Here is a 25,034-nt window from a genome sequence, read left to right on the forward strand (position 1 = left end):
TTTTTGAAAGGGTAGCATTCCTTTCTCAGCTGTAAGCTTGTCAAAGGAGAGTACGTAAGCACAAATCTGAAAAACATTTCTCTCTTAAGTCATAAATTACTTAAGTATTTTTACCTATAAAGCTAAGGGCAAAACAGGAAACAAACCCCAAGAACACTGAATTCCAAATATCTAAAGCCACCACATGGAGTATCTCTTTGGTTCTTCCTCCCTTGCCACAGCTGGGAACACATTCCCAAAAGAACAGAGCACTTACCTGGAATCCTGATGAAAGACCAGCCATTCTGAGGCCTGATGCTCCACAGTCCTCCAGCTGGCTCTGGGAAGAACTGGGATCGTCGATTTAGCCAATCTGCTGCTAGTTCAGGGGCCCCATTTAACAAACACTGCTTGGCTGCCAGACTCCCTCCTTCCTTCAGCACTCGCCGCTCATATTCTGCACTTCGGTCATTGCAGTAAGAATCCAATGGCACTGCGGTAACCTGCAGTGAAATATTCATGAGACAGCTCTTGCACATTTCCTATACCCCAACTTTGAAATCAGACAAATGTGGCTAATTCTTAGACTAGTGGTTTTACCTTCCTTGTTCTGACAAATAAGCAGCCCCTAATAATAACTGACTTAGTGAGCTGGTCCAGGTAAAAGGCCAACCTCTTAGAGTATGTATCTGCAGCAAACTAAAGATCCAAAGAGTACTAGAGTTTGCAGAAAAACTGGGATACCAGTCAGGAATAATTCTATCACAGATGTATATATATCTGATCACTCTGCCACCTCCCCTCATTGCTGGATAGTGTTTCTAGCAAAGTTCTATTAGCCATACACAGACTGGTGAGATCAGAAAGGGACTTGCAACTATGCAGTCATTATTAAAGAATGAAAAGAGTTATTGGCCTGATGAATTTAAAGCTGTCTTTAATGCTTTTGTGGCAAAACTCTCAAGTTTATGAAAACTTCTTTCTCCTCTTCCCTGACCTGGTTGCTAACTGACAAGCCTAATGAAAGAGAAGGCAATCTTTCTTTCAGGCCATAAGCTGGGATATGGAGGGGTGGAGAAAGCAATTGCCATAGAGTAGTGGATTCATTTCTTGGCTAGGACAGGGGCTATGCACAAATTCTTATCTCCCCACAAGGTGCAACAACACTGAAATGCGGCCCCCCAATGGAATAGAAGGCTCCAGCCAATTAAGAAACGGGCTTTTTAATCCTTTAGTGATCTGGGTCTATTCCCACTCTAATAAGCATCTGTGTATTCAGATAGCTGTGAAATCACCTGATTAGAAGCCTGAGTTACCTTCTGTTGAAATTTGGACGCTGTGATTATCTGCAAGCTCAGGTTGATAAAAATGCTAACGTCCCATTATACACAGTAAATTGCTCAGAAAAACCTTGGAGCCAGATCAAGAGATGGGGAGAAACTGGGTATAAGGAGCAAGGGCAGAGGAAGGAGAGAGATCAGAACATAAAACACAGGCTGTACCTAGTTAGCTAGTTCTATTGTTGCTATTATTTCCCAGAAGTGAGACATTTAGGAAAATATATCTTGCTATTAATTTTTCTACTTTCATGCCCATCAATCTTTAGGGCAATGGAATGGTTGTCAAGTTCTGGTACACATAAGAATCTTTGTAGGAGCGTATCTAAAATGCAGATTTTGATCCAGAAGGTCTAACGGAGAAGCCAACAGCTTTAGGCTTTTAATGAGCACCTCAGGCCAAGCCTTAATACTGCCCTAGGGTACATTAACAATCAGCTAGCTGATGATGGGGCTGCAGATGCCTCTGCTGGAAACTATAGGATACCAAAACAAGAGAAAGAACATCATTTACTAATAACCACAGGGTCCTCTACTCTGGTTTAGATGAAGCTGAAAAATGAGTTTGCTAGAGAACAGTGCCATCTACAGTCTACACACAAAACTACAGGGAGGGTCACAGCAAGTTGGGCCCCTGCAGCTCCAAAACCCAGACAGGCTCACACACAAATCACCTTCACATACAGTACTAGACACAGGTTTTGGTAATCTCCTATCATTTTTACCCACTCCAAAAAGAGTCTGTTCTGTTGCCTCCAACTTGTCCTTTTTTGCACCAAAAGCTGAGCACAGACAAATGAAGACAGATAAAAAACACAGCTGGATAAAAACTGGATCTTTCCTGATGTGGCCTGTCCTAGCAGTAGCTCAAGCAGCTTTCTACCATCTAGGGTATGAGTCCTAGAGCCTCACAATTAATAGTGGCTGTACTTTCCTAACAGTGATATAAGCAGCTGTGGCTGGACTACAGAAGCATGACTGGTTCTATATACTATATATACTCTTAGACGAGTAAAGCATATTTAGTCGTTTCCAATAAGAGACTCATACTGACCAATTTTACACTCAAAGATAACAGCTTTGTTTTTATTTTTGTTGTTTATTTTATAGAAAAGCAGAACTGACACTGCAATTATATAGACTTCAGGGGGAACCTGGGTGGCTCAGTCAGTTAAGTGTCTTACTCCAATTTTGACCCGGTCATGATCTCAGGATTGTGAGATCAAGTACCTCATCAGGCTCTGTGCTGGGCATGAAGCCTGCTTAAGATTCTCTTTCCTCTCCTTTTGCCCCTCCCCCACTCACTCTTGCACATGGTAAATGTAATGTAAATAAATACATAAATAAGGCCTTGTGCCCAATTCTCCAGATGAAAAGTCAAAAGCCAGTAATTCAGCATGAAGGAATAGGGAAACACTGGCACAAGGAAAATGTGTTTCCTGCCTAGAACTCACTCCTAGGCCCTTTTATAGTTTAAAAACAAAACAATTTTTTTCTAGTTATAAACTTTCACATATTTTCCAATTTCATTTTGCGATATTCTTCCAAGTCCAGGACTGAAAACTAGGAGGTATGTGAGGCCCAGTTCTTAGGGACATATTTTTTAATGTTTTGATAAGCTTCTTTGGCAGGAGCCGTGGATCAAAATATATGCAGAATCACAGAATGTCGTATCATAAGTATGTAAGCAGTGAACTCAATGAGGTCCAAAAGGAGGCACTTCTAATTAAACTGTGCTTCCCAAGTGAGCTCTATCCTAGACAGCCTCCACCCATTCTGCTAACCCCAAGTGGCCTTCCTGATTGCTCAGAAGCAGGGGGGAGATGAAGCATGACATACCATTTTTCCCTCCGCACAAATGGAAATGTATACTCCCTTCAGTCTCATATGAAAAAACCTCTGTTTCTTGCTTCATTAACTTCCTAAACTATAGTATCTTCAAGGGCTGTCTCCTCAAGCATTTAGTGCGTCCTTCCTGAGGACATGTATACTCCTGCTCTAGCTCTAGAAAGCGTGACCACTCCAAGCGCTTCAGTTTTTTGGTAAGATGGATTTCCAGGATCTTAGTTTATTAACCCTGCAGGATTATTTCTTCAGCTAATGAGAAAACAGCTCCTGTGATTCCTTCCTTAGTGGCACAGTTCTTCCAGAACTGACCCTAAAGTTTCCATAGCACAAGATAGGGACATGAACTTGTTTTAGCTCAAGGCCAAGGTTAAGACTTCAAAGGAAATCAGCACCTCCCATCCCCAAATGGGTTAGAAATCAATATAAGATAACCAAGGTATCTCAGGATTATTCACACTCCAGACCTGATGTGAAAAGTAAAAGCTTATGTATGAATGTATAAAATATTGACATATTTAAAGCTTCTCTTCCTGTCCACATAACCACAGTGTAATTACTCTCATTTCAGGTTTGGAACCTGCTATGTGAAGAAACTACAAAGAATTATGGAAAGAGGAGCTGAGTAGGAAAGGAAGGTACTGGGGAGGAGCGCTTTAGCCAAATGATAAAAAGTCCCCTATTCTCTGCCTGCCAACACACCTTTATAGTATTCTAGCCTTCTTCAAGCTAGTCACCATTTATTGTTCTTTAGGGAAACAGCAGCACAAGGCATGATAATTTAGATTTTGGGCTCCTCAGAAAACAAGTCTTCAGTTGTACTGTTGGGGTATTACAGGTATGAGGATGGTGGGAAAGTGAGGTGGTTCTTTAGAATGGTTGGCTACAGAGCTATGAGTGGAACAAATGAAGAATTTTTATGCCAGTAAATGCAATGACAGCCTAAGACAGCTTGCTTTTTAATTGGCTCTATAAATCACTGGGGATATGAGAAATCAAACTATCTGGATATCCCTCTCTGAAATCTAGACTTCCTCTTATTAGGCCACTCAGTATATACACATCAGATCGGGAGGGTGAGAAGAAAATGAACCATACAACTATGAAGCCTGAAGATCACTTTCCACAGAAGCAACTGACTTTAGATGTTTTCTAGAAAAGGTGCATTTCCTTGCATCGACTTAAGCTTCAAAGACCAAAAATGCTTTGGAAGAACAGGATACAAAGAAAATCTAAATACTTTCTATTTAGATAGCCAATATAAATCAAAGTTGACAGTGGTCTGGGAATCAAGTTCATGTAGTACAGGGTCAGCAGAAAGAAGGGAAAGCAGGCAGGAGTCAATGGGACTCATCCTTTTTTTTTCTTTCTTAAAGATTTTATTTATTTATTCACAAACACAGAGAGAGGGGCAGAGACATAGACAGAGGGAGAAGCAGGCTCCATGCAGGGAGCCTGACGTGGGACTCGATCTTGGGTCTCCAGGATCATACCCCAGGCTGCAGGCAGCGCCAAACTGCTGCACCACCGGGGCTGCCCCTACCATCTCATTTCCATTCAGCTTTCTTGGGACCCTCTGCCAGATCCTGACCTTTGAGAACTTAATAAAGATACGAGCTGATGTAAAAACGACAGAAAAATATCACCAAGGAAGATTCAAAAGGCTCCACATTCTTTAAATAGAACTATGAACACAGCGTTAAGTGTAGAATAAGTGGAGAAAACAAGGTGAAACACAGAAGGGTAAGAAATGTTGGCCTCTAGAGCGTTTTGCTGGCTAACTCAAAGACGCCCCTTACAGCAAAAGAAATTGAGCCAGGAAGATAGAAATGTGTTCTCTGCTCTAACCAGAGTCTGGCGTATCTCTACTCTGCCCCTCTCCCTTCATATACTTCTTCAGAACTGTAAGAGAGCTTCTGTCTAGCTCTGATCAATGACAGGAAAGAGAGGAAGAGGTAAGTAGAGTAAAAAAACACTGCATTGTGCAAAGGGGAGCCTTTGCAGCGATGGTATTGGCAATTATCAGAGTATCCTGTTTTCATAAATGGAGTATTAGGAAGGATCTAACAGATGCTCAATGCTGAAACCACAACAGAAACTGCTCCCAACCTGCAAATAAAACTAGGACTGCTAAATGGTGAATACAGCACAACAGAGGGAACATACTTGTGAACCACAGTCTAGGCAGGGCTGCTGAGGAAAGTGATGGAACACCATAGGAAGAAATTTTTTAATGCTGGAGTGTTACGTTTCCTTTTGTTATTTGGAGACTGTACCAAGGTGATAAGGCCAGATCAAATCTCCCTTCCAATCTGGCTCCCTCCTCTGAAAAACCCTCAAAAACCTCAATGCAGGTAACAAATGGCTCTCTTTCCTTTTCAAATATTCCGCTGTCCCTGACCCTGCTGCTTGGTGATAATCTACCTGACAGATGGCTTGCTCCCATGGTAGTTTAGAGCCCCCGCCTAAATGAAAGGAACTACACAGGAGAGACATTGCCAGGGAAAGAAGTCATTCCCATCTATCATACAACAGTTCTCAAACCAACACTATTTAAAGGAAAGAATACTGTCTTGGGAAAGCCAGGACCACATATGTCTCCTAAATACTGAAGATTTATGTTTCTTAAGGTCCAAACAGCTTAAAACAGTTCTGTTTAAGAAATGGATCTCTTAAAAGTTGGTTTATTTCTTCAAGTATCTATTTTGTCTCTTCCCTCTTGTGACACTTACTCGTGGACTGGCCACACACAAAAAAGATGGCAGTTCAGTGAGCAGGCAGCAACGAAGCGAGGAGGTAGCTGATCTCCGCTGATGGATGACCTGGTCTGAGTAGCCACTCACTGCTTTGCAGTGGCTGCTGAAAACCAGTGACTACAAAACAAAAAATGCAAATTAGTGTCATTGGCAAATATGTCATTACAAGTTTAATGCAAGCAAAATGGAAAAAAAGTCACATATTAAACGTCTGACTTAAACATATTCTTTTTTTTTTTTTAAAGATTTTATTTATTTATTCATGATAGTCACAGAGAGAGAGAGAGAGAGAGAGGCAGAGACAAAGGCAGAGGGAGAAGCAGGCTCCATGCACCAGGAGCCCGACGTGGGATTTGATCCCGGGTCTCCAGGATCGTACCCTGGGCCAAAGGCAGGCGCCAAACCGCTGCGCCACCCAGGGATCCCCTAAACATATTCTTCTTACTGAATATTGTTAATTCTAATAGATAATAAACCAGTAATTAGAATCAAATGCATAATACAGTCAAGGTCCATGCTAATTTTTAAAAACATGGTTTTATTAATATACTGTAAGCAAGTGGCATTTCTAATTCTATCTTTTTATGGAAGAGATACTGTTAATTATAAATAGAGCAAAACTTTCATTAGACAAAACAAAGTATATATGAGGGGGAAGTTTGGTTCATTTGTTATACCATGAATAAAAACTCATGTCTTGCATTAAAAACATGATGGCCAACAATATTTCCTTCTAAATTTTTCTATAAGGCACATTTAAAAAATTTATTTATTCATGAGAGAGACACAGAGAGAGGCAAAGACATAGGCAGAAGGAGAAATAGGATCCCTGTGGGGAGCCTGATGCGGGGCTCGATCCCAAGACCCCAGGACCATGACCTGAGCCAAAGGCAGATGCTCAACCACTGAGCCACCCCAGTGCTCCGCCCTCCCTTTTAAGATTTAAAGTAATCTCTATACCCAAAGTGGGGCTCAAACTTACAACCCTGAGATCAAGAGTCGTATGCTCTACTTACTGACTGAGCCAGCCAGGCATAGCCTGTTTAGCATCACATGTGTATACTAACAGTGCAGTGTACAACTGACCCTTGAAGAACGTGGTTTTGGAATGTGTGGGTCCACTTACACATGTATTTTTTAAAAAATGCAAATACAAATGTAAATGTATTTTCTTTGTGATTTCCTTAATAACATTTTCTTTTCTCCAGCTTACTATCTATAACACTGATAACATACAAAATTTGTGTTAATTGGCTGTTTATGTTATTGGTAAGGCTTCCTGTCAACAGTAGGCTATTAGTAGTTAAGTTTTGGGGAAGTCAAAAATTATACTTGGATTTTTGACTGCAAAGAGGGTCGGCATCCCTAACTGCTGCATTGTTCAAGGATCAACTGTAGTTCTAGTAACTTAGCTTGTCTTATTTATTCAGTGACATCAATACAAGAGGTCAGGAAAAGAAAACAATATTGCTTTAGTTCCTTTATCTGACCACTTAAAAATATGTATAAATTCTTCATTAGTATTACTGTATCAATACAGTTTAACAAGACTAAAAGTTCATATTAAAACTTCAGTTCAGGGATCCCTGGGTGGCGCAGCGGTTTGGCGCCTGCCTTTGGCCCAGGGCGCGATCCTGGAGACCCGGGATCGAATCCCATGTCGGGCTCCTGGTGCATGGAGCCTGCTTCTCCCTCTGCCTGTGTCTCTGCCTCTCTCTCTCTATGTGACTATCATAAATAAATAAAAAAAAATAAAATAAAAATAAAACTTCAGTTCATAGGCATTCATGCAAAAGATATTTTAAAAGTATGCAATGTTCACATAAAAGAATGTGTCAGTGGGATTATAGTGTTCTTTATTACAGATGCAATTCTTCAGTGCAATGCTAGACATTTTATCTTTGGATCTTCATTCTTGATTACTTAATTTTTTTCTTTATTTTTTTTTCTCAGATAAGGCAGGTTGTAACCTGAATAACTATATGGATGAAGATAATACATACACAAGGTAGTCAAATTTATACATTGTTATAAGGTCAAGAAAACAAACTGCAAGAGAACAGTAAACAGGACTCTGTACAGAAGAATAGCTATAATTCCAGTACCAAAATCTTCGAGGACTGAATCTCTTTCAAGGCTTCTTTATTCTGCAGGTATCTTTTCCCAAAATAAATGGGCTCTTCAGGATCATGGTTCCAGAGAAGCCATCTCAAGTTGTCTAGCAGAATATGTGTATCATAATCCATTTCCATGAACCAATCAGCATTTTCTAAGTAATACTCATGAACAAACTGAAAGGCTTTAAAACTGTTTCCAGGGGAGTCGGGCCATGTCCAATGGTTTCCAACCACACTGAATGGAAGTCTTTACAATACTTTATCACAACATTGGGTCCACGTAGCTTTGGCATGTTTAATATTTTCCTCTGGATGTGGACGTCCAGAAAAGAATTTTAACCTTCCAATAGTTTTTCAATAGTAATCTGCATTCTCATCTTTATGTTGGTGAGCATGTACATTGAAGTTCATCCACCTCACTATATATTTATGTCCATTACCTTCTGAATGCCTAAGGTAAGGATCATTGCAAAGATGATTAGACCAGGTATCATCCTGTTCTTCTAATACTTGATACTAGATAGCTAAGAACATACACTTTTAAAAAAAATCCTATTCCTACTGCAAAGAAGGTAGTCATTTTTCTTGTTTTCTGCATGCACGTTTTTTTATTATTGGTGGTAAGCCTCTTTACCCCTCTCCCAGGAGGTGGAGAGATGAGTCTAGTGGCTACTGCTCATGTCATCAAGTTACAGTTGTAGTAGGTTCAGGACTGCTAGTTGGGGTGCCTACAGCCATCCAGGTGGCTGAGGCAGCAGCAGCTGACCTAAAGACCTCTGAATTGTTTACCAACTTCTAGAGTACTAACTAAGTAACATCTCTGCCAGAGATAGTTATCCTCATTTTAAGTATTCTCAAATGGCAGAATTAAACAAAGCCTATTCCTTACTTCATTCTTAAAATGTAAAGTTGAAAGATGAAAGAATATTTCCTTCAGTTATCTTCTCATCAACACAATTTATTAATAAGAAAGTTAACGTTTTAGCTATAGAGAGTCCTTTTAACACAATGTTATTTGTGATACCTTTCTGGAAAAAGCCTAATGATAACTCTACTCCCAGAGGTGGTCATTCACAAATTAAAATATGTTCACTTGTCTTAAATGAGCTAGGTTAAGATAGTATTCTCATTGGAAGTCACTAAGGCAAGGTGATTTGTAGCTTTAAGATTAAAAACAAAACCAAAACCCACTAGCTCAAAATGCTCATACACAGCCTTAGCTTTAGAGAAATCCTGAACACCTCCAGCATATTTTATTCAATCTATACTTTTTTTACATTATTTTCTCTCTACTTTTTTTACATTATTTTCTCTTAACAGTGGTTCCATCAATTCTTCCTCAGTACAGATGGTCCTTTAATGCGACACTACTCACTATTCCCTTCACATAACGACATGAACTAGACACTGCTCCCTACAAAAAAATTTAATGCTTAACACAATAAGGGACACCTTAAATGCCAATACCTAAGATGAGGTGGAGGAGGGACAGAAAGAAAGGTAAATTACTGCTTTAGTCTGTTTTGGACTAAAACAAATTAGAAAAAAAGACAATGTCACACTATGGGAGACATGATTTGGTTATGATATGGGCACAGGTTTTGCTGTTCTGTTGTCCCTTCCTCATGCTCTCGAGTGTCTTCATTATCCTGTAGGCATTGGCAGCTTTGTGTGCGTCTTGCTACCAGAATCACAATATGCACATAGCAGACTTTTGTAAAGAGTCTTTTGGCACTATGCAAAAGTCTCAAATGAAAATAAGTTGGGCAGGAAGATAGACCTCACAGCTGTAAACTTCCTGGCATAGTACAGCACAGAAAACATACAAATGTTTTTCCCCTCAGATATAGATCCATTTAACAAGGGGCCATACTTTATTCTCCATGTCTTATTTAAAATTAAAAGGAACATTTATGTTACCATTAGATTTTCATTGCTCAGAAATTAATTTTCTGCTTTTGTTCTTAAAGAATACATCAAACATAGGTATAGACAAAGGTCTCATTTTATTATATTATTTTGCTTTTTAAGTATTTCAATTCCAGTTAGTTAACATACAGTGTTTTATTAGATTCAGGTGTACAATATGGATTCAGTACCCACAATTCCATAATTCACTGGGTGCTCATCATGACAAGTACCCTACTTAATCCCCATTAACCTTCCCCCAAGCCCTCTGCTCTCTGGCAACCATCGGTTTGTTCTCTATAATTAAGAGTCTATGAGGAGAGGTCTCACTTTATTATTATTTTTTTTAAGATTTTATTTATCCATGAGAGACACAGAGAGAGAGAGAGAGAGAGAGAGAGGCAGAGACACAGGCAGAGGGAGAAGCAGGCTCCATGTAGGGAGCCTGATGTGGGACTTGATCCTGGGTCTCCAGGATCACACCCTGGGCTGAAGGCAGTGCTAAACCGCTGAGCCACCCAGGCTGCCCGAGGTCTCACTTTAAATGAAAGGGTGTAGTGGGTGTAGTGTTTATAGACCAAACACTAGACTACATGGATTCTATTTTCTGATATTTTAAGTGACCAAACAGAAAGGGAGAAAATAAAGTACAGAAAAACCCTGAATACAATGGCTTCCCAGGGCATTGGCAGCTTTCATGATCTCATGAAGTAACAACAGATATAAATACTGAAGTTGCAAATTAACATTTAGCAGATGAGTTTTTGAAAACTTCCTGTCTGCAATTCTTCATCAATAGCCAGTCACAGCTCTCTAAGCATTTAATAGAGACAATGTTTAAAACTTAAACACACAACACTCTTTTTAAAAACAATTCTTGCTAACAGACACACAAAATAAATAAAGATAAAACAGAGACGCTCCCAACACAGTTCACACCTATGGCAGCTCGATACTAGGTATAGTTCCTGGGGAAGGAGCTTGGCAGAGCCACTCTCACTGCTCTGGTACACGGAGGCCTATAATGGCTCAGTGCAAAACAAATGCTGAATGCGATTTCCCCTTTTTGCCTTTTTTTTTTTTTTTGGTAAAAAAGTCCTCTTCAGATTTCTTTTGGTTAGTGAAAGAGGTATAACCCTGAGCTTTTGAAAAGTGGGGGACACTCTGAACTCTGCTTCTGCCAATCATCATTTTTAACTGGTTATAGCATAAAATCTGCTTTGCCTCCTCAAAAGATGACTACATAGTATATATTCTATAGATTCTGGATTTTGTCTTTATTCTTCTAAGCAAAACAAAATTAAAAAGAAAAAGATTCTTTTTTTTTTTTTTTAAGATTTTATTTATTCATGATAGACATAGAGAGCAAGCGAGCGAGAGAGGCAGAGACACAAGCAGAGGGAGAAGCAGGCTCCATGCCAGGAGCCCGACGCAGGACTCAATCCCGGGACTCCAGGACTGCGCCCCGGGCCAAAGGCAGGCACCAAACCGCTGAGCCACCAGGGATACCCAAAGAAAAAGATTCTTATGTGTAAGACTTGTACTCTTTAATCCTTACAAAACTGTACAAGAAAGGAACTCTAGCCAGAGCTCACAGTGGGGAAGGAGGTGTGTGAGAACGAATTCATGAAAAATTTGAACTACTATTCCTTCTTAAAATTCTCACCAGTAAAGCAAGGGTGGAGCACAATAAAATTAAGTGGAACGTAGTGAACCATTCTGACTTCTCCACAAGTATCACAAGAGAAAAATATCAGACAAGCATTCCCATCAAATAAGAGAGTTTAAAAGGCCCTAAACTTTGTTTAAAACATCCCTAAGTGTCAACTGATTTGTGTCCTTAGCCTAGTCCCTTAGTTCCTTGATATTTATATATCATTCCAAAGCCAGTATTATGAGAAAGATACTTCCTCGAACTCTCTAACACAGAATTCAAACCTAACATTCACTGCAGAGTGAGAACAGGATCTTACAGGTGCACCTCTGGGGGGCGGAAAAGCTTCTGTCTAGATTTATTCATATCCATGGTGGGAAAGAAAGAGGAGAAGACTGGGTTAGACTGCCGAATGACTCAGTAGTATGGGAGCTGAGGTAGTTTATTGGGAACAAGATGACAACAAGTAGCTAAGTCAACATTCATTACCTGTCTTCTAACAGGAATAAGAACAAAGCCTTTACCTGGATGTGAGGACTGGAAGCTGTACTTAGGAGACAGGCTGCTGGAACAATAACTACCACTCTCTTTATAAAACAAATGAAGGCACAGAAGAGAATGAAGGGTTTTCTGCAGTAAGAGGACAAAGCTGCATGTGGAAAAATTAATTCAAAGCTAATTTGATAGCTCCAAAAGAATTTTACGTGAAATTATTATTTGAATAGTACCAGAGAAATAATTCTGACACTTGCTTCCAATTTTAGCACTTCCCCTTGTCTTTGCTCTCAGGTCTGTCCACTCAAGAATAATCCCAAAGGTGCCTGGCTGGCTCACTCGGTAGAGCACTCAACTCTTGATCTCACTGGAGCAAGTGACTCTTGATTTCAGTGTTGTGATTTTGAGCCCCATGCTGGGCACAGATTACTTTAAAAAAACAAAAAAAACCCCCAAACTTCACCTTTAAAAACTGATCTTGAACATGGAATCAACTTGCATGTTCTTCCATCAAAACTTTGTTGTTCTTGTCTTAAAGGTTTTATTTTTTCTCCACACTCAATCAACATGGGGCTCAAAATCACAACACCAAGACACAGATTGAGCCAGCCAGTGCCCACTTCCAACAAAACCTTGAAATATAATTTTTATTTCCTTTGCATAATAAAACAAGGCTATTCTACTATCTAGCACCACAAAAGAAAGCAGAGTTGGAGAAATAGTATCTCTTCATTATGTTTATAAATAATCAAGGTTACACAATCAGAATTAAGTAGGCAAATCAAATAAAAATACAAGATACAGAATACTATTGAGATTGCAACGAAAAAAAATTTTCTTACAAGGACTTAGGGCTTATGACCAATGAATTCCTGAAGATAAAAGTCAAATGTCATTCTGTGTTTACTATTTTCCTCAGCCAGCATTTGCTGTGGCTAATAAAACTGAACAAAATGAGTAACAAAGAGCAGGGAGAGATACCAACATCCTTTAACCAATTTAAGAACTTTCATGATGTCAGTCAGAAGCCATCAATAGCCTAGGCCAAAATATCAGAACTGAGAATATCAAAACAAACTTTATAATGAAATAATATAAAAGCCCAACAGTAAGAGGCTCTGGTCATTTTAAGATATGTTCATAAATTCTCTGGTAACTGGTAACTTTCTCTTCAAAAGTAGAGCCTAGTTCTCTACTCTTAGCATAACTCCCAAACCTAGATCATAAAAGGCATTGTGGCTCTTCTTTGTGCTTTTGCACATTTTTTATGTCATGTTAAGCTTAGTTTCAGAGATTCCAGAAACTGTAAAACTTTCTTTGTGGCAGAGACTATCTTTCCATTAATTACAGAGCTCGCACCAATATTCAGTGGAGTTTTCTACCTTATAAAAAGGGTACGCCTGGGTGGCTCAGCAGTTGAGCGTCTGCCTTTGACCCAGAGCATGATCCCAAGATGCAGAATGAGTCCCACATAGGGCTCCTGGCAGGGAGCCTGCTTCTCCCTCTCTGTGTCTCTCATGAATAAACAAAAACAACAATAACAACAAAAAAGGTAGCTAACCACTTTGCTTCCCCACCAATTGTCTGTCTCTTGCATATTCAATTTCCTTCTTTGCAGTCTTCTTCCATTTTAATCTTCAAATCTGAGTCTCCGCTTTCCCACAAATTCAACTTTGATTAAACCCAGAGTCCCTCCTGAAATACCTCTCTATTCTTTTTAAAAATTTTATTTGACAGAGACAGAGAGAGCACAAGGAGGGAGCAGCTAGCAGAGGGAGAGGGAGAAGCAAGCTCCCCGCTGAGCCAGGAGCCTGATATGGGGCTTGATCCCAGGACTCTGGGATCATAACCTGAGTCAAAGGCAGACACTTAACCAAATGAGCCACCAGACGCCCCTGCAACTGGCTACCAGATTACTCCTTCCAATGGCTTCACAGTAGCTACCAAGTTTATTTCCCCAAGACTACAATTATAGCATCTGTGGAAGAATGCAACTAAAAAAAGGGCTAAGACTCCTGGTTTAATAACTAAATCTCAAAAGACTGGCATTTAAAGATTCCTTTTTGGCTTTTTCTCTTGTTTAGCTCCAGTCTTTGACTTGGAATATCCTTCCTCCTACCCATTATCTCTATCACTCCAAGTTCAACTAAAACAACACCATTTCTACAAAGACTTTTGTCCATTTCAATCTAAAGTGATTTCCGATTCTGAACTTTACTACTAATTATCCACCATCAATCTGGCAATTAACTCCGATTCTGAACTTTACTACTAATTATCCACCATCAATCTGGCAATTAACTATGTCTTCTTCCAACTTTTATACTGAATCATTTTTGTTTTTAAAGTCTTTCTAGGGCACCTGGGTGACTCAGTTGGTTAAGTGTCTAACTCTTGGTATTGGCTCAGGTCATGATCTCAGGGTCATGAGATCAAGCCCTGTGCCCTGCTCCAAGCTCAGCAGGGAATGTGCTCAAGATTCTCTTTCCGTCTGCCCCTCACCCCATGCACTCTTTAAAAAAAAAAAAAATATATATATATATATATATATACATATATATATATATGTATATATATATAGCAGTACCTAGGTGGCTCAGTCAGTTAAGTGTCTGCCTTGAGCTCAGGTCATGGTCTCAGGGTCCTGGGACTGAGCTCCTAACTGGGTCTCCCTGCTCAGCAGGGAGTCAGCTTCTACCTCTCCCCTGCCCCTCCCCCTGCTCGTGCTTTCTTCCTTACAAATAAATAAAATCTTAAAAAATATATATATATATATAAGGTCTTTTTAAGTCTGCGTGTATGTTTACTACATGGGTGAATGCTTTTTCAAACCAGAAAACAGGGACCATGCCTGTTAACGCACCCTGCCCACTGCAGACACTACCTGACAGGTTAGCATTAATTATATATGCTCTCTGTGGGAGTAGACTGACACTGGGAGGAGGCTATTTTTAAAAATATTTTATTTAAATTCATTTTGCCAACATACAGTATATAATACCCAGTGATCATCCCATCAAGTGCCCTCTTTAGTGCCAGTCACCCAGTTACTTCATCCCCCAACGCTCCTCCCCTTCTGCAAACCTTTATTTCCCAGAATTAGGAGTCTCTCATGGTTTGTCATCCTCTCTAATTTTTTCCCCACTCAAGTTTCTCTGGGAGGAGGCTATTCTAAAGGAAGCCTGAACTAGCAGAGAAAAAGGAGCATTAGACAATCCCTGATCATTAAGCCAAGATCACATTCTACTACCAGAGATTCATTCAATCAATAAGTTCTTCTGACATATAGATCAATTCACCCATTCACTGCAAGTGGCCCTTGGTATTTAACAATTAAAAACAGTATGGAGAGAGAAAGAAGAGTGTGTGAAGGAGAAGGAGTATTTCCCCCAATTAATATTGGGCCCTTCCCTCTATCATCATTCCTTACTCAATTAAGCTTCTTTTACTATCCAAACTAGTGGTCTACAAAGAAAGCTTCATAGCCAAGATTAATAAGGTAAATAATATTAACATGTTAGTTAAAGTGTATCATTTTAAAGAAAATAATACACAGGTAAAGTAGTCACAATGGAATTAAGTATAATTCAGTAACAGGGGGAAATAATCAAAAAACATCTGGGACCAGTAGTCTATATATCTACAATGTTGAAGAGTTTAAAATATTTATAAGCTGATTCTAAAATTTACATAAGAATGCAAAAAGCCAAGAAGAGCCAAGGCAATAATGAAGAAAGATGAAGCAGAAGACCTATGCTACCAGTTATCAAAACCTATGAAGCTATATATAGTTCAGACAGAGTGGTACTGGTTTCAGGATAGACAAATGGACTTCCTAATGGAACAGAAAAGGGCCCAGAAACAGACCCATACATATACAACCACCTATTTAGCAAAAGCAATGCTGAGGGCAGTAAGGAAAATCATTTCAATAATTGGACAATAAATGACAATCCTTACCACAGACTAAAAAAAACACAATTCCTTGTAGGTTGGAATGTGAAAGGTAAATTAAAAAAAACTTATGGAGGAAAACACAGAGGATTATTTTCATGACCTTTGTATATGCAAAAACTTCTTCCAACAGGACACAAAAATGCTAACTATTTAACAAAAGACACCACTGAGAGTGCAAAAGTAAACTGCAGAGTTGAAGATAATCTGCAATACATAAAGACTACAAATCACTTTGAAAACATAGACACCCTCATAAAAAAATAAGATCTTTGAATAAGAATTCATAAAAGAGGGCAGGCCCCAGTGGCGCAGTGGTTTGGCGCCACCTGCAGCCTGGGGTGTGATCCTGGAGGCCGGGGATTGAGTCCCACGTCGGGCTCCCTGCATGGAGCCTGCTCCTCCTTCTGCCTGTGTCTCTACCTCTCTCTCTCTCTCTCTCTCAATAAATAAATAAATCTTAAAAAAAAAAAGAATTCATAAAAGAGGTTATCCAAATGGCTAATAAGCATTAGAAAGGGTATTCAATATCATTATTCATAAGGGAAATGTAATTTAAAGCCTCAGTGAGATACCATGGCACAGAGGGGCTAAAATGAACAAATAACATTACATTCTGGCAAAGATGTGGAACAACTAGAACCTCTCACATGCTGTTACTGAGAGTGAAAATACTGGTCCAATTGTTTCAGAAAACTGTTTGGCATTATCTATTAAAGATGACCATAAGCATACGTTATGATCCAGCCATTTGACTACTAGATACTCTACAAAATACATATGAATTTTCACTAAAAGATGTGTATGGTAATACCCACAACAGTAGTATTTATAATAACAAAAACTAGAAAGCACCCAAATATTTGCCCACAGCAACTCTTGGGAAAGCAAGGAGGACAGAGCAATGGAGAGGGAAAAGTAAATGGTAACGGGCACAAGGGATTTCTGGAGTAGAGTTCCAGTAGTGTATCTGAAGTAATACAGCTGCATAATTTTTGCACTTTCTCATATGTGTGTTAGTATCTCTAGGACAGCCATGGCAACAAAAATGAAGACATAAAAAGTTTAATATGCTACACTTATTACTTCTGTCTCTAATGTACTTGGCTTGTTATCTACTAAAGCAAAGCAAATGCTCATCTTTTCAGAATCAAGTTAGCTGCTTCTTAGAATCATGAGTTCATATAGTAGCTAACTAAAAAAAAAATTTTTTTAACTTGCCTAATAACTTCATTAGGGTACTTACTGGTTATCATGCCCAAATTTTATTCCTACCCCCACAAGATTTAAAGATGGACCCCACATTTATGTCAGTCCTTTTCAAATCTTTCATGACTTTTCTCATCCTTCTTAAGTGTAACTCACCATCTGAATTATAGTATTTCTCGAGTTATACTATTGGAACATTTACTGAAAATAGTAGGGGCACCTGGGTGGCTCAGTGGTTGGGCTTCTACCTTTGGCTCAGGTCATGATTCCCGGACCCTAGGATGGAGTCTTACATCAGGCTCCCCCACAGGGGCCTGCTTCTCCCTCTGCCTATGTCTCTGCCTCTCTCTGTCTCTCATAAATAAATAAAATCTTTAAAAAATATATAGTAAGCATAGTTATAAGTCTATTTCCAGTGAAAATAAAAACTCTGATTCCACAGTAGTAAAATCCCTATTTAAACAAAGTGATCTTCCATAGGATTGTAAATTATATTAACAATGCCAGAAATATTTTTCTAGACCTCAAAAATAGCAAACAAGTCATATAAGGCATGAGAGGCACAAAACACATATAATGAATTTATCCCAAACAAGAGATTCCAAGACTTTATATTTAAAACTAACTGAAAAACTCAAGCATCAGCACAACAGATAATTATAACCTATAAATCTTAGCACTCTTAGCCAATCTTTGAGGAGTTATTATTTTTTTTATTTTATTTTTTTTAAAGATTTTATTTATTTATTCATGAGAGACAGAGAGAGAGAGAGAGAGAGAGAGAGAGAGAAGCAGAGACACAGGCAGAGGGAGAAGCAAGCTCCATGCAGGGAGCCCGACGTGGGACTCGATCCAGGGACTCCAGGATCACGCCCTGGGCTGAAGGCGGTGCTAAATCGCTGAGCCACCAGGGCTGCCCAAGTTATTTTTTTTTAAAGACTTTTTTTGTCAAAAAAAAAATTTTTTTTTAATGGAAAACTGGCAGGATCAGAGCAGACTATGAAATTTCAAAGGGTGGCTTTCAGGTGTGTATGTACGCTAAAATATCATGCATCTTAGTTTTAACTTTTATATTCTTAATTAACAAATTTTGGAAATCTAAAGGATTAGGTGTCCAAAATTTCATTTTCTACTCTTCTTTGCATAACAGACAAAACCAGTGTTCTCTAGATAAATACTTCATGAATAAGAAAAACTTAGGTTAGATAAACCAGTGTGAGAAACAGGACAGTCATGGTGACAGGCATATTCTAACAAAGCCATTTTTGGGGGTCAATTCTCATAATAAATCACTTTGCTCAAGCTTGGATCCCGTGGGTTCTTCTAAATTAGTTATCTTTACTTATACAATCTCCGAATCCCAGGTATATAACAGTTACATACCAGAATATACTAAGACAGAGACGGACCTTGACTATTCACTGTATGTCAGAGTTCCTACAATGAAATGTGCATTCAGCTCTCTGAGCAACTTCTGGTGTTCTCTTTCACATTCAGAAAGTCAGATTCTTCCTTAAGTTCCAAATGTTAGTTTCTTTATTTTCTTACTATTAAAAAGAATGATCCAGAATGGTCTACGTGGGGATTAATACTATGCCTATTAATACTATAAGGTCACATACTGCTCTATTTCTCAAACTGTGAGTAGTGAGGATCATGAAATAATTTTTTAGTAGGTTCCAACTAACATTAAAAAAAAGAACAAAAGGAAAAAATCAGGATACATTGTACATGAAGGTTAAGTATTATTTTGTGAATATTGTTATAAAAATTTATATGTATATGCAGTATTTCGTGTATCTATAACACTTACCAGGTTGTGATATAAAATATTCTTTAAAAAAATATTCCTGTGTTATGGTTACACTTCAATAGCCACAGATCTAATGGACTTTATTATATTTTTATTAATTGTTACACATGGAGACTCAACAAAATAATTCCTTATTCAAAAGTTAGGGCAACCTTTAAGATACTATGTAAAGATCATTCTGCTTAATTGAAAGCAGTAATTTCTTAAGACAGATTAACAAACTGGCAAAATACACTGCCTGGTTGATACCTCAATATATACATGTTGGTGATAAGGATGATGAATTCAAAAGCAGAGCTTTTGTATGCTTAGTGTTCCTAAGCATACAGAATTAGCTTTCAGCTACCTGCAACCCACTGGTTATGGACATGGTAAGCCCCTATGACAGCAAATGTCCATCCACAACATGAAATAAAATTAAAAAGGAAATGAAAGTGAATCTAACTTCAATTAGATAACCTTATAGATTTCTGTGTCAATTCCCCATAAGGCATACTGCCATATCTCAATTTCTCAGGAAATTCATTAACTGATACAAGGACCTCACTGAACAGATACACTGAATACACTACTTTATTTTCAGAAAATAGAAGAATACAAATAAGGGAAGGAAGATCTTTGAGAGTTATGTAAGATGTAGGTGTCTACATAAGAAGGCATAATAAGCCCCTAGGAGAATGGTGCTTCCTGTATAAAAAAACAAAACAAAACAAAAAACTAGCAATGATTTATAACTATAGTAATGGAAATTACCCAATGTAGCTGAACCAGTCTATAGGAGGAAGTCAGGCAACTCTTGACCAGGTATAGCAATATCTCACTAGTAGGAAATGGCTTTGTCACCACTGACTACGTTATTCCAACAGGACTGGAACCTAATTCCACTCTCCTTTTTACATTACCAATCTCTCCAGAGTCCAAAAAAGTACATAAAGCAATGCTTGAGAAACCAATAGGGAAAACAGAAGGAAATCATATGGGTTCTTCAGTATAAGGGGGCAAATACCAGGTCCAACCAAAGAATATCCAATATTCAATAGCAATTAACTGTAAGACTAATGGCCATTAATTTTCTAGCGAACACAAGGAAAATGCTCTGTCTTAAGTTTTAATTTTGTTGAAGAACCGCAACATATAAATAGACAAATCTTTTTTTCAAAACTTTCAAAACTCTACAGTGTTCCCCATTTCATTCAGAATAAAACCCAAGTTTTTGCAATAAGTGATGATATCCCTTATGATGTGGACTTATATCTATAACCTTATTTCCTGTCACTTTCTCACCTATTCTACAATGGCTAAACAGTTATATGAAAAAGTGTTCAACATCATTATTTTTCATGAAAATATAATTTCAAATCACAATGAGGTAACACTACAAATGCAACAAAATGGACTGACAATATCAGGTATAGGCAAGGAGGATGAACAGCAACAGACTTCTCACACTGCTAGTGGGACTATACATTTTTAAAACCTTTTTGGAAAAAGGCTTGGCAAGGACTGCTAAGTATAAACATACATATGCCTGATGATGCAGTAATTTCATTCCTAGATATAAACCCCAAAGAAATTAGTACTTACATTTATCAAAAGGCATGTACAAGAATATGCATTGCACTTTTTTTTAATATATTTTTTTAAATTTTTATTTACTTATGATAGTCACACACACAGAGAGAGAGAGAGAGGCAGAGACACAGGCAAAGGGAGAAGCAGGCTCCATGCACCGGGAGCCCGACATGGGATTCGATCCCGGGTCTCCAGGATTGCGCCCTGGGCCAAAGGCAGGCGCCAAACCACTGCGCCACCCAGGGATCCCATGCGCCACCCAGGGATCCCGCATTGCACTTTTATTTATAATAACTCCAAAATGGAAGCAACCTAAATATCCACCAACAGTAGTACAGGTTATAAAATTGTGGTCTCTTTGTTCAATGGAATATTTCATAGTATTACAAAAAATGCTACAATGCAATGTGGATGAATCTCACAGACATAATATTGAGGGAAAGAAGCTGGACACAAAAGTGCACATAGTGGATAATTCCACTTAAATTAAGGTCAAGAACAGGTAAAAATAAGCTACAGTGATAGAAGAGTTGTTTTGTTGGTTCATTCTGAACTGGAGGTATTAAATGGGAAGATGCATGAGGGAGACTTCTGGGTGCTGGAAATAAATGTTCTATACCTTAATCTAGGTATAGTCTAGTAGTTACACAAGTGCATACACATGGATAAATTCAAAGAATTGTACATTTAAAAGTTCTGTATACTTTACAGTAATATATGCAAAATATATATTAAATATACACACAGGCACAAGTACACACACTATTTTTATATATAGATCCATAAACATACAGAATGCCTATGAAGTTATAGTAAAGCTGTAACTCAATACACTGCTCCCACTCTAGGAACTTGTGGCTCCATGAGGCTATCACTGATTTTACTATTCCTTTTACTGATGCAAAGAGAAGGGAAGGGAAGTACCACCACAGATAGCTGATGGTGAAATTAAGTGCTTACCTTTAACAAAGGGCAGCTGCAAAGGTTGGGAAAGGAGAGTGGAAAATTAACCCCAAGAAGGAAATCCTTGTTTCTCAGATATCTCTGCTGGTTCTCCCCTTCTGGCTCTCCCCAGGAGCGCAGCTGATGGAGCCTGTAGGAGGCTTTCAGAGACAGGAAAAGAGCTAACCATCTGAAACAGACCACAGCAGACATGCTTATTCAGTGCTCCATGGAGGTTTGAGGGTAGTTCAGAGCAGTGAGGAACCTTGTCTTTCATTCATGTGTCTTTTTTGTACATCTCGAGTATTTTAGAAACAGTTCTTTCCTACTTTCAGATGAAGCCATTTCACACTTTTCTTCTATAAATTCTTTGGCATGACTTGGTTTGCTACTATGAAAACTAAAATCTTCCGTAAAGCTCCTCTCAGTGCTAAAGAATATTTGGCTCTATCACAAAAATTCTGTTATAAAAACATCCTCATATTAGAGAGATAGCTTTTTCTAACGAGGTCACTATTTATCACATAAATACAAAATAGTAACATAAGTGAAAGCCATTATTCCAAAGAAAAAGAACACAGAACTAAGTTTCCCAGAATACTCAAGGCAAGCTATGCTGCAATTACTAACAACTAAAGGACTCACTGGCCACTATTTGTCCTAGAGATGCAGATACAACACAGTAGACTAACTAGAAATTAAGAGGATTTAAAGACCTTCTGGTAGTATCTGGGGAGGAGAGTCGAAATAATTTTTATTTAAGGTATATCATGAAGCATCATGCAATTATTAAATGATCAAAAGAAAATTATGATTCCCTTATAAAAATGTTTACTCTTAACAAGAAAAAAATAAAAGGCTTGCTAAGATGATATAATATTAAGTATTTAATTTCACAGTTCAACCTCTCACCCTGTTTATTCCCACCTGCTCTCTCATCAAATTAAGCAAACTTCTCACCTGGCCAAAAGTCCCTGAAGCATGAGGTTTGCCATTTCTGCTGGAGATACATCAATAAAGCGAAGGAAGGAGAAACAACTTTCTTCATTAACACCTGGAATATCAAAGGACAAAGTGAAATCCAAAAGCAAACCAAGAGATAACAGTCAACTAAAGCTACTGAACTGCTGTTGTTTTATTTAACAATGAAAAGATATATAAGGTTTCACCCCAGCCCCAATGATGGAAGTCAGGGTGTTACAATTTTGTACTACAACCCCAAATGGGAGAGGCAAACCTATGAGATATAGCATACATGAGCCAGAGTGGAACTGGCTTATCAGCTACCTTTGGGCTTTTTGGATTCTTGGCTAACTGCCTTTCTCTTTTTATCATGGTAGGAAAAAGAAAAGTATAGAGCTAAAAGATTCTGAACCTTTGCCTTAATTCTCTAGACAATGCTCAAAGTTGAGCTCCTCCTTTCTCTTAGACTAAGGAGGAAGGAACCAAGTCACATTAATGAAACTCCTGCATTGTCTATGTCAAGTTTCAAGGGTGTAAGAAACTCTTAAGAGGCAGGTATAAACTAAAGATGGAAGGTCAATATAATGATTTTTTAAATGATTTTTTATTGCTTCCTGTTATAGCTGCAACTCATAGCATCTACAGATGAAGACAACTAATTTACTTAAAGCTTATCAAGACTCTATAATAAAGACCTAGCATGCAGGCAAAACTATGGCTAGTTGAAAATAAGTCACTCAGCAAAACAGAGCATTCTGTAAAACCCTGGCCTACTTTCCTTCCCCCAAATCAAAACACCTACCTTTTCTGTGAAAGAGAGACTCCTGGATATAGTCTGGTGCAAATGGAGAAAGAAGAACCCTTAACCACCTGTAAAATCAGTAAATAAAATAAAATAAAATAAATCCAACCCAAATATAAATATGGGGAAGTTAACTAGACTGGAGGCTCAAAACTAAAAATAATCTTTTAGATTTGAAACAGTTTCTATTTTTTTTTTTTTTAAAGATTTTATTTATTTATTCATGAGAGACAGAGAGAAGAAGCAGAGACACAGGCAGAGGAGAAGCAGGCTCCACGCAGGGAGCCCGATGCGGGACTTCATCCGGGTCTCCAGGGTCACGCCCTGGGCTGAAGGCGGTGCTAAACCGCTGAGCCACCCAGGCTGCCCCTGTTTCTACTTTTAAAAGGCCTATTGCCATATTGTTAGGCAAAAATCATTGCACAAATGTCAGAAAGTACTAAGTAATTAATACAGATATAAGAAAACAATACAAGTTTAAAATAGTCTCAATTTTATTTCAAAGAATCCCAATTTAAAGCTATAAGTTACCATATACTATATTAAACAAACAGCACTATAGCTCTGGTCTATATCCCCCTGCCCATCTAGTTGAGTAACAGCCAGGAGTTATCACAGATAAAGACTTTTTTTTGGGCAGCCCCGGTGGCCCAGAGGTTTAGAGCCGCCTTCAGCCCGGGGTGTGATCCTGGTGACCAGGGATTGAGTCTCACATTCGGCTCCCTGCATGGAGCCTGCTTCTCCCTCTGCTTATGTCTCTGCCTCTCTGTGTGTGTGTCTGTCATGAGTAAATAAATAAAATCTTTAAAAAAATTATTTTTTTAAAAAATATATTTATTTTAGAGAGAGAGCGTCAGCATAGGAGAAGGGGCAGGAGGAAAGAGTAAGGGAGAGAATCTCCAGCAGACTTCCTGCTGAGCGGGGAGCCTGACTTGGGGTTCAGTTCCATGACCCTGAGATCATGACCTGAGTCGAGATTGGGAGTTGGACACTTAATAGACTGGAGCCACCCAGGGACCCCAGAGACAATGAATTCTTAAAATTAAACCCAAGAAATGTGTCTCAATTTCAGATTCATTAGGCTAAATATTGATTATTTTGATAATGCTGCTTATACTGTTTCTCTATAGAAGGAACTCTCCAAATCTAGGATTTTCAAATGTTGATGCGCATAAGAATCCTTTGGGAGCTTGTCAAAAAATCCAGAAGCCAGGGCTATCCTTACTTACAGGTATAGAATGAACCTATACACCTATTTTCTGAATGGAATTGGTCTCTAGCGTATTATATTAACAATCACTTCATCTTTACTAAATCTGTCATGGCTGATTCCAGGAGGAAGATAAATTTGATTAACTTAAAATACAATCAGTTATCCCACAAGTGCTAGTCCCAGTAAAATAAGGCACCACAAAACAAGTTCAGTATTGGAGTGGAGACATTTAGTGATCTCTCTTGGTACATGTTCACAGACATATGTGCATTCCTCATTCAGAAAGGAAACCAGAAAAAAAAAAAGAAAGAAAGAAAGAAAGAAAGAAAGATAGATAGATAGATAGATAGATAGATAGATAAAAACCAGAAATGGCTACAGCAGTTAAGGACATCCAATTAACCCCTTGATACTGTGCAGATTCCTATTACAACATCTCTCAATAAATAGCTGTCCATCATATGCTTAAATATCT

The 25,034-nt window shown here is 38.5% G+C and overlaps 1 protein-coding gene across 1 annotated transcript in view; it reads right to left on the bottom strand.

The window, feature by feature from the left end:
• INO80 (INO80 complex ATPase subunit) overlaps positions 1-25,034 on the bottom strand; it is a 128,929-nt gene that overhangs the window by 40,191 nt on the left and 63,704 nt on the right. The window contains exons 22-26 of the mRNA XM_038580091.1: positions 23,347-23,414; positions 22,542-22,635; positions 21,600-21,771; positions 5,894-6,034; positions 257-482 (exon numbers count right to left, since the gene is read on the bottom strand). Coding sequence (XP_038436019.1) covers positions 257-482; positions 5,894-6,034; positions 21,600-21,771; positions 22,542-22,635; positions 23,347-23,414 — 701 coding nt within the window. The remainder of the gene's footprint in view (positions 1-256; positions 483-5,893; positions 6,035-21,599; positions 21,772-22,541; positions 22,636-23,346; positions 23,415-25,034) is intronic.

The sequence above is a fragment of the Canis lupus genome, chromosome 30, assembly GCF_011100685.1.
Source record: "Canis lupus familiaris isolate Mischka breed German Shepherd chromosome 30, alternate assembly UU_Cfam_GSD_1.0, whole genome shotgun sequence".
Classification (NCBI taxonomy): Eukaryota; Metazoa; Chordata; class Mammalia; order Carnivora; family Canidae; genus Canis; species Canis lupus.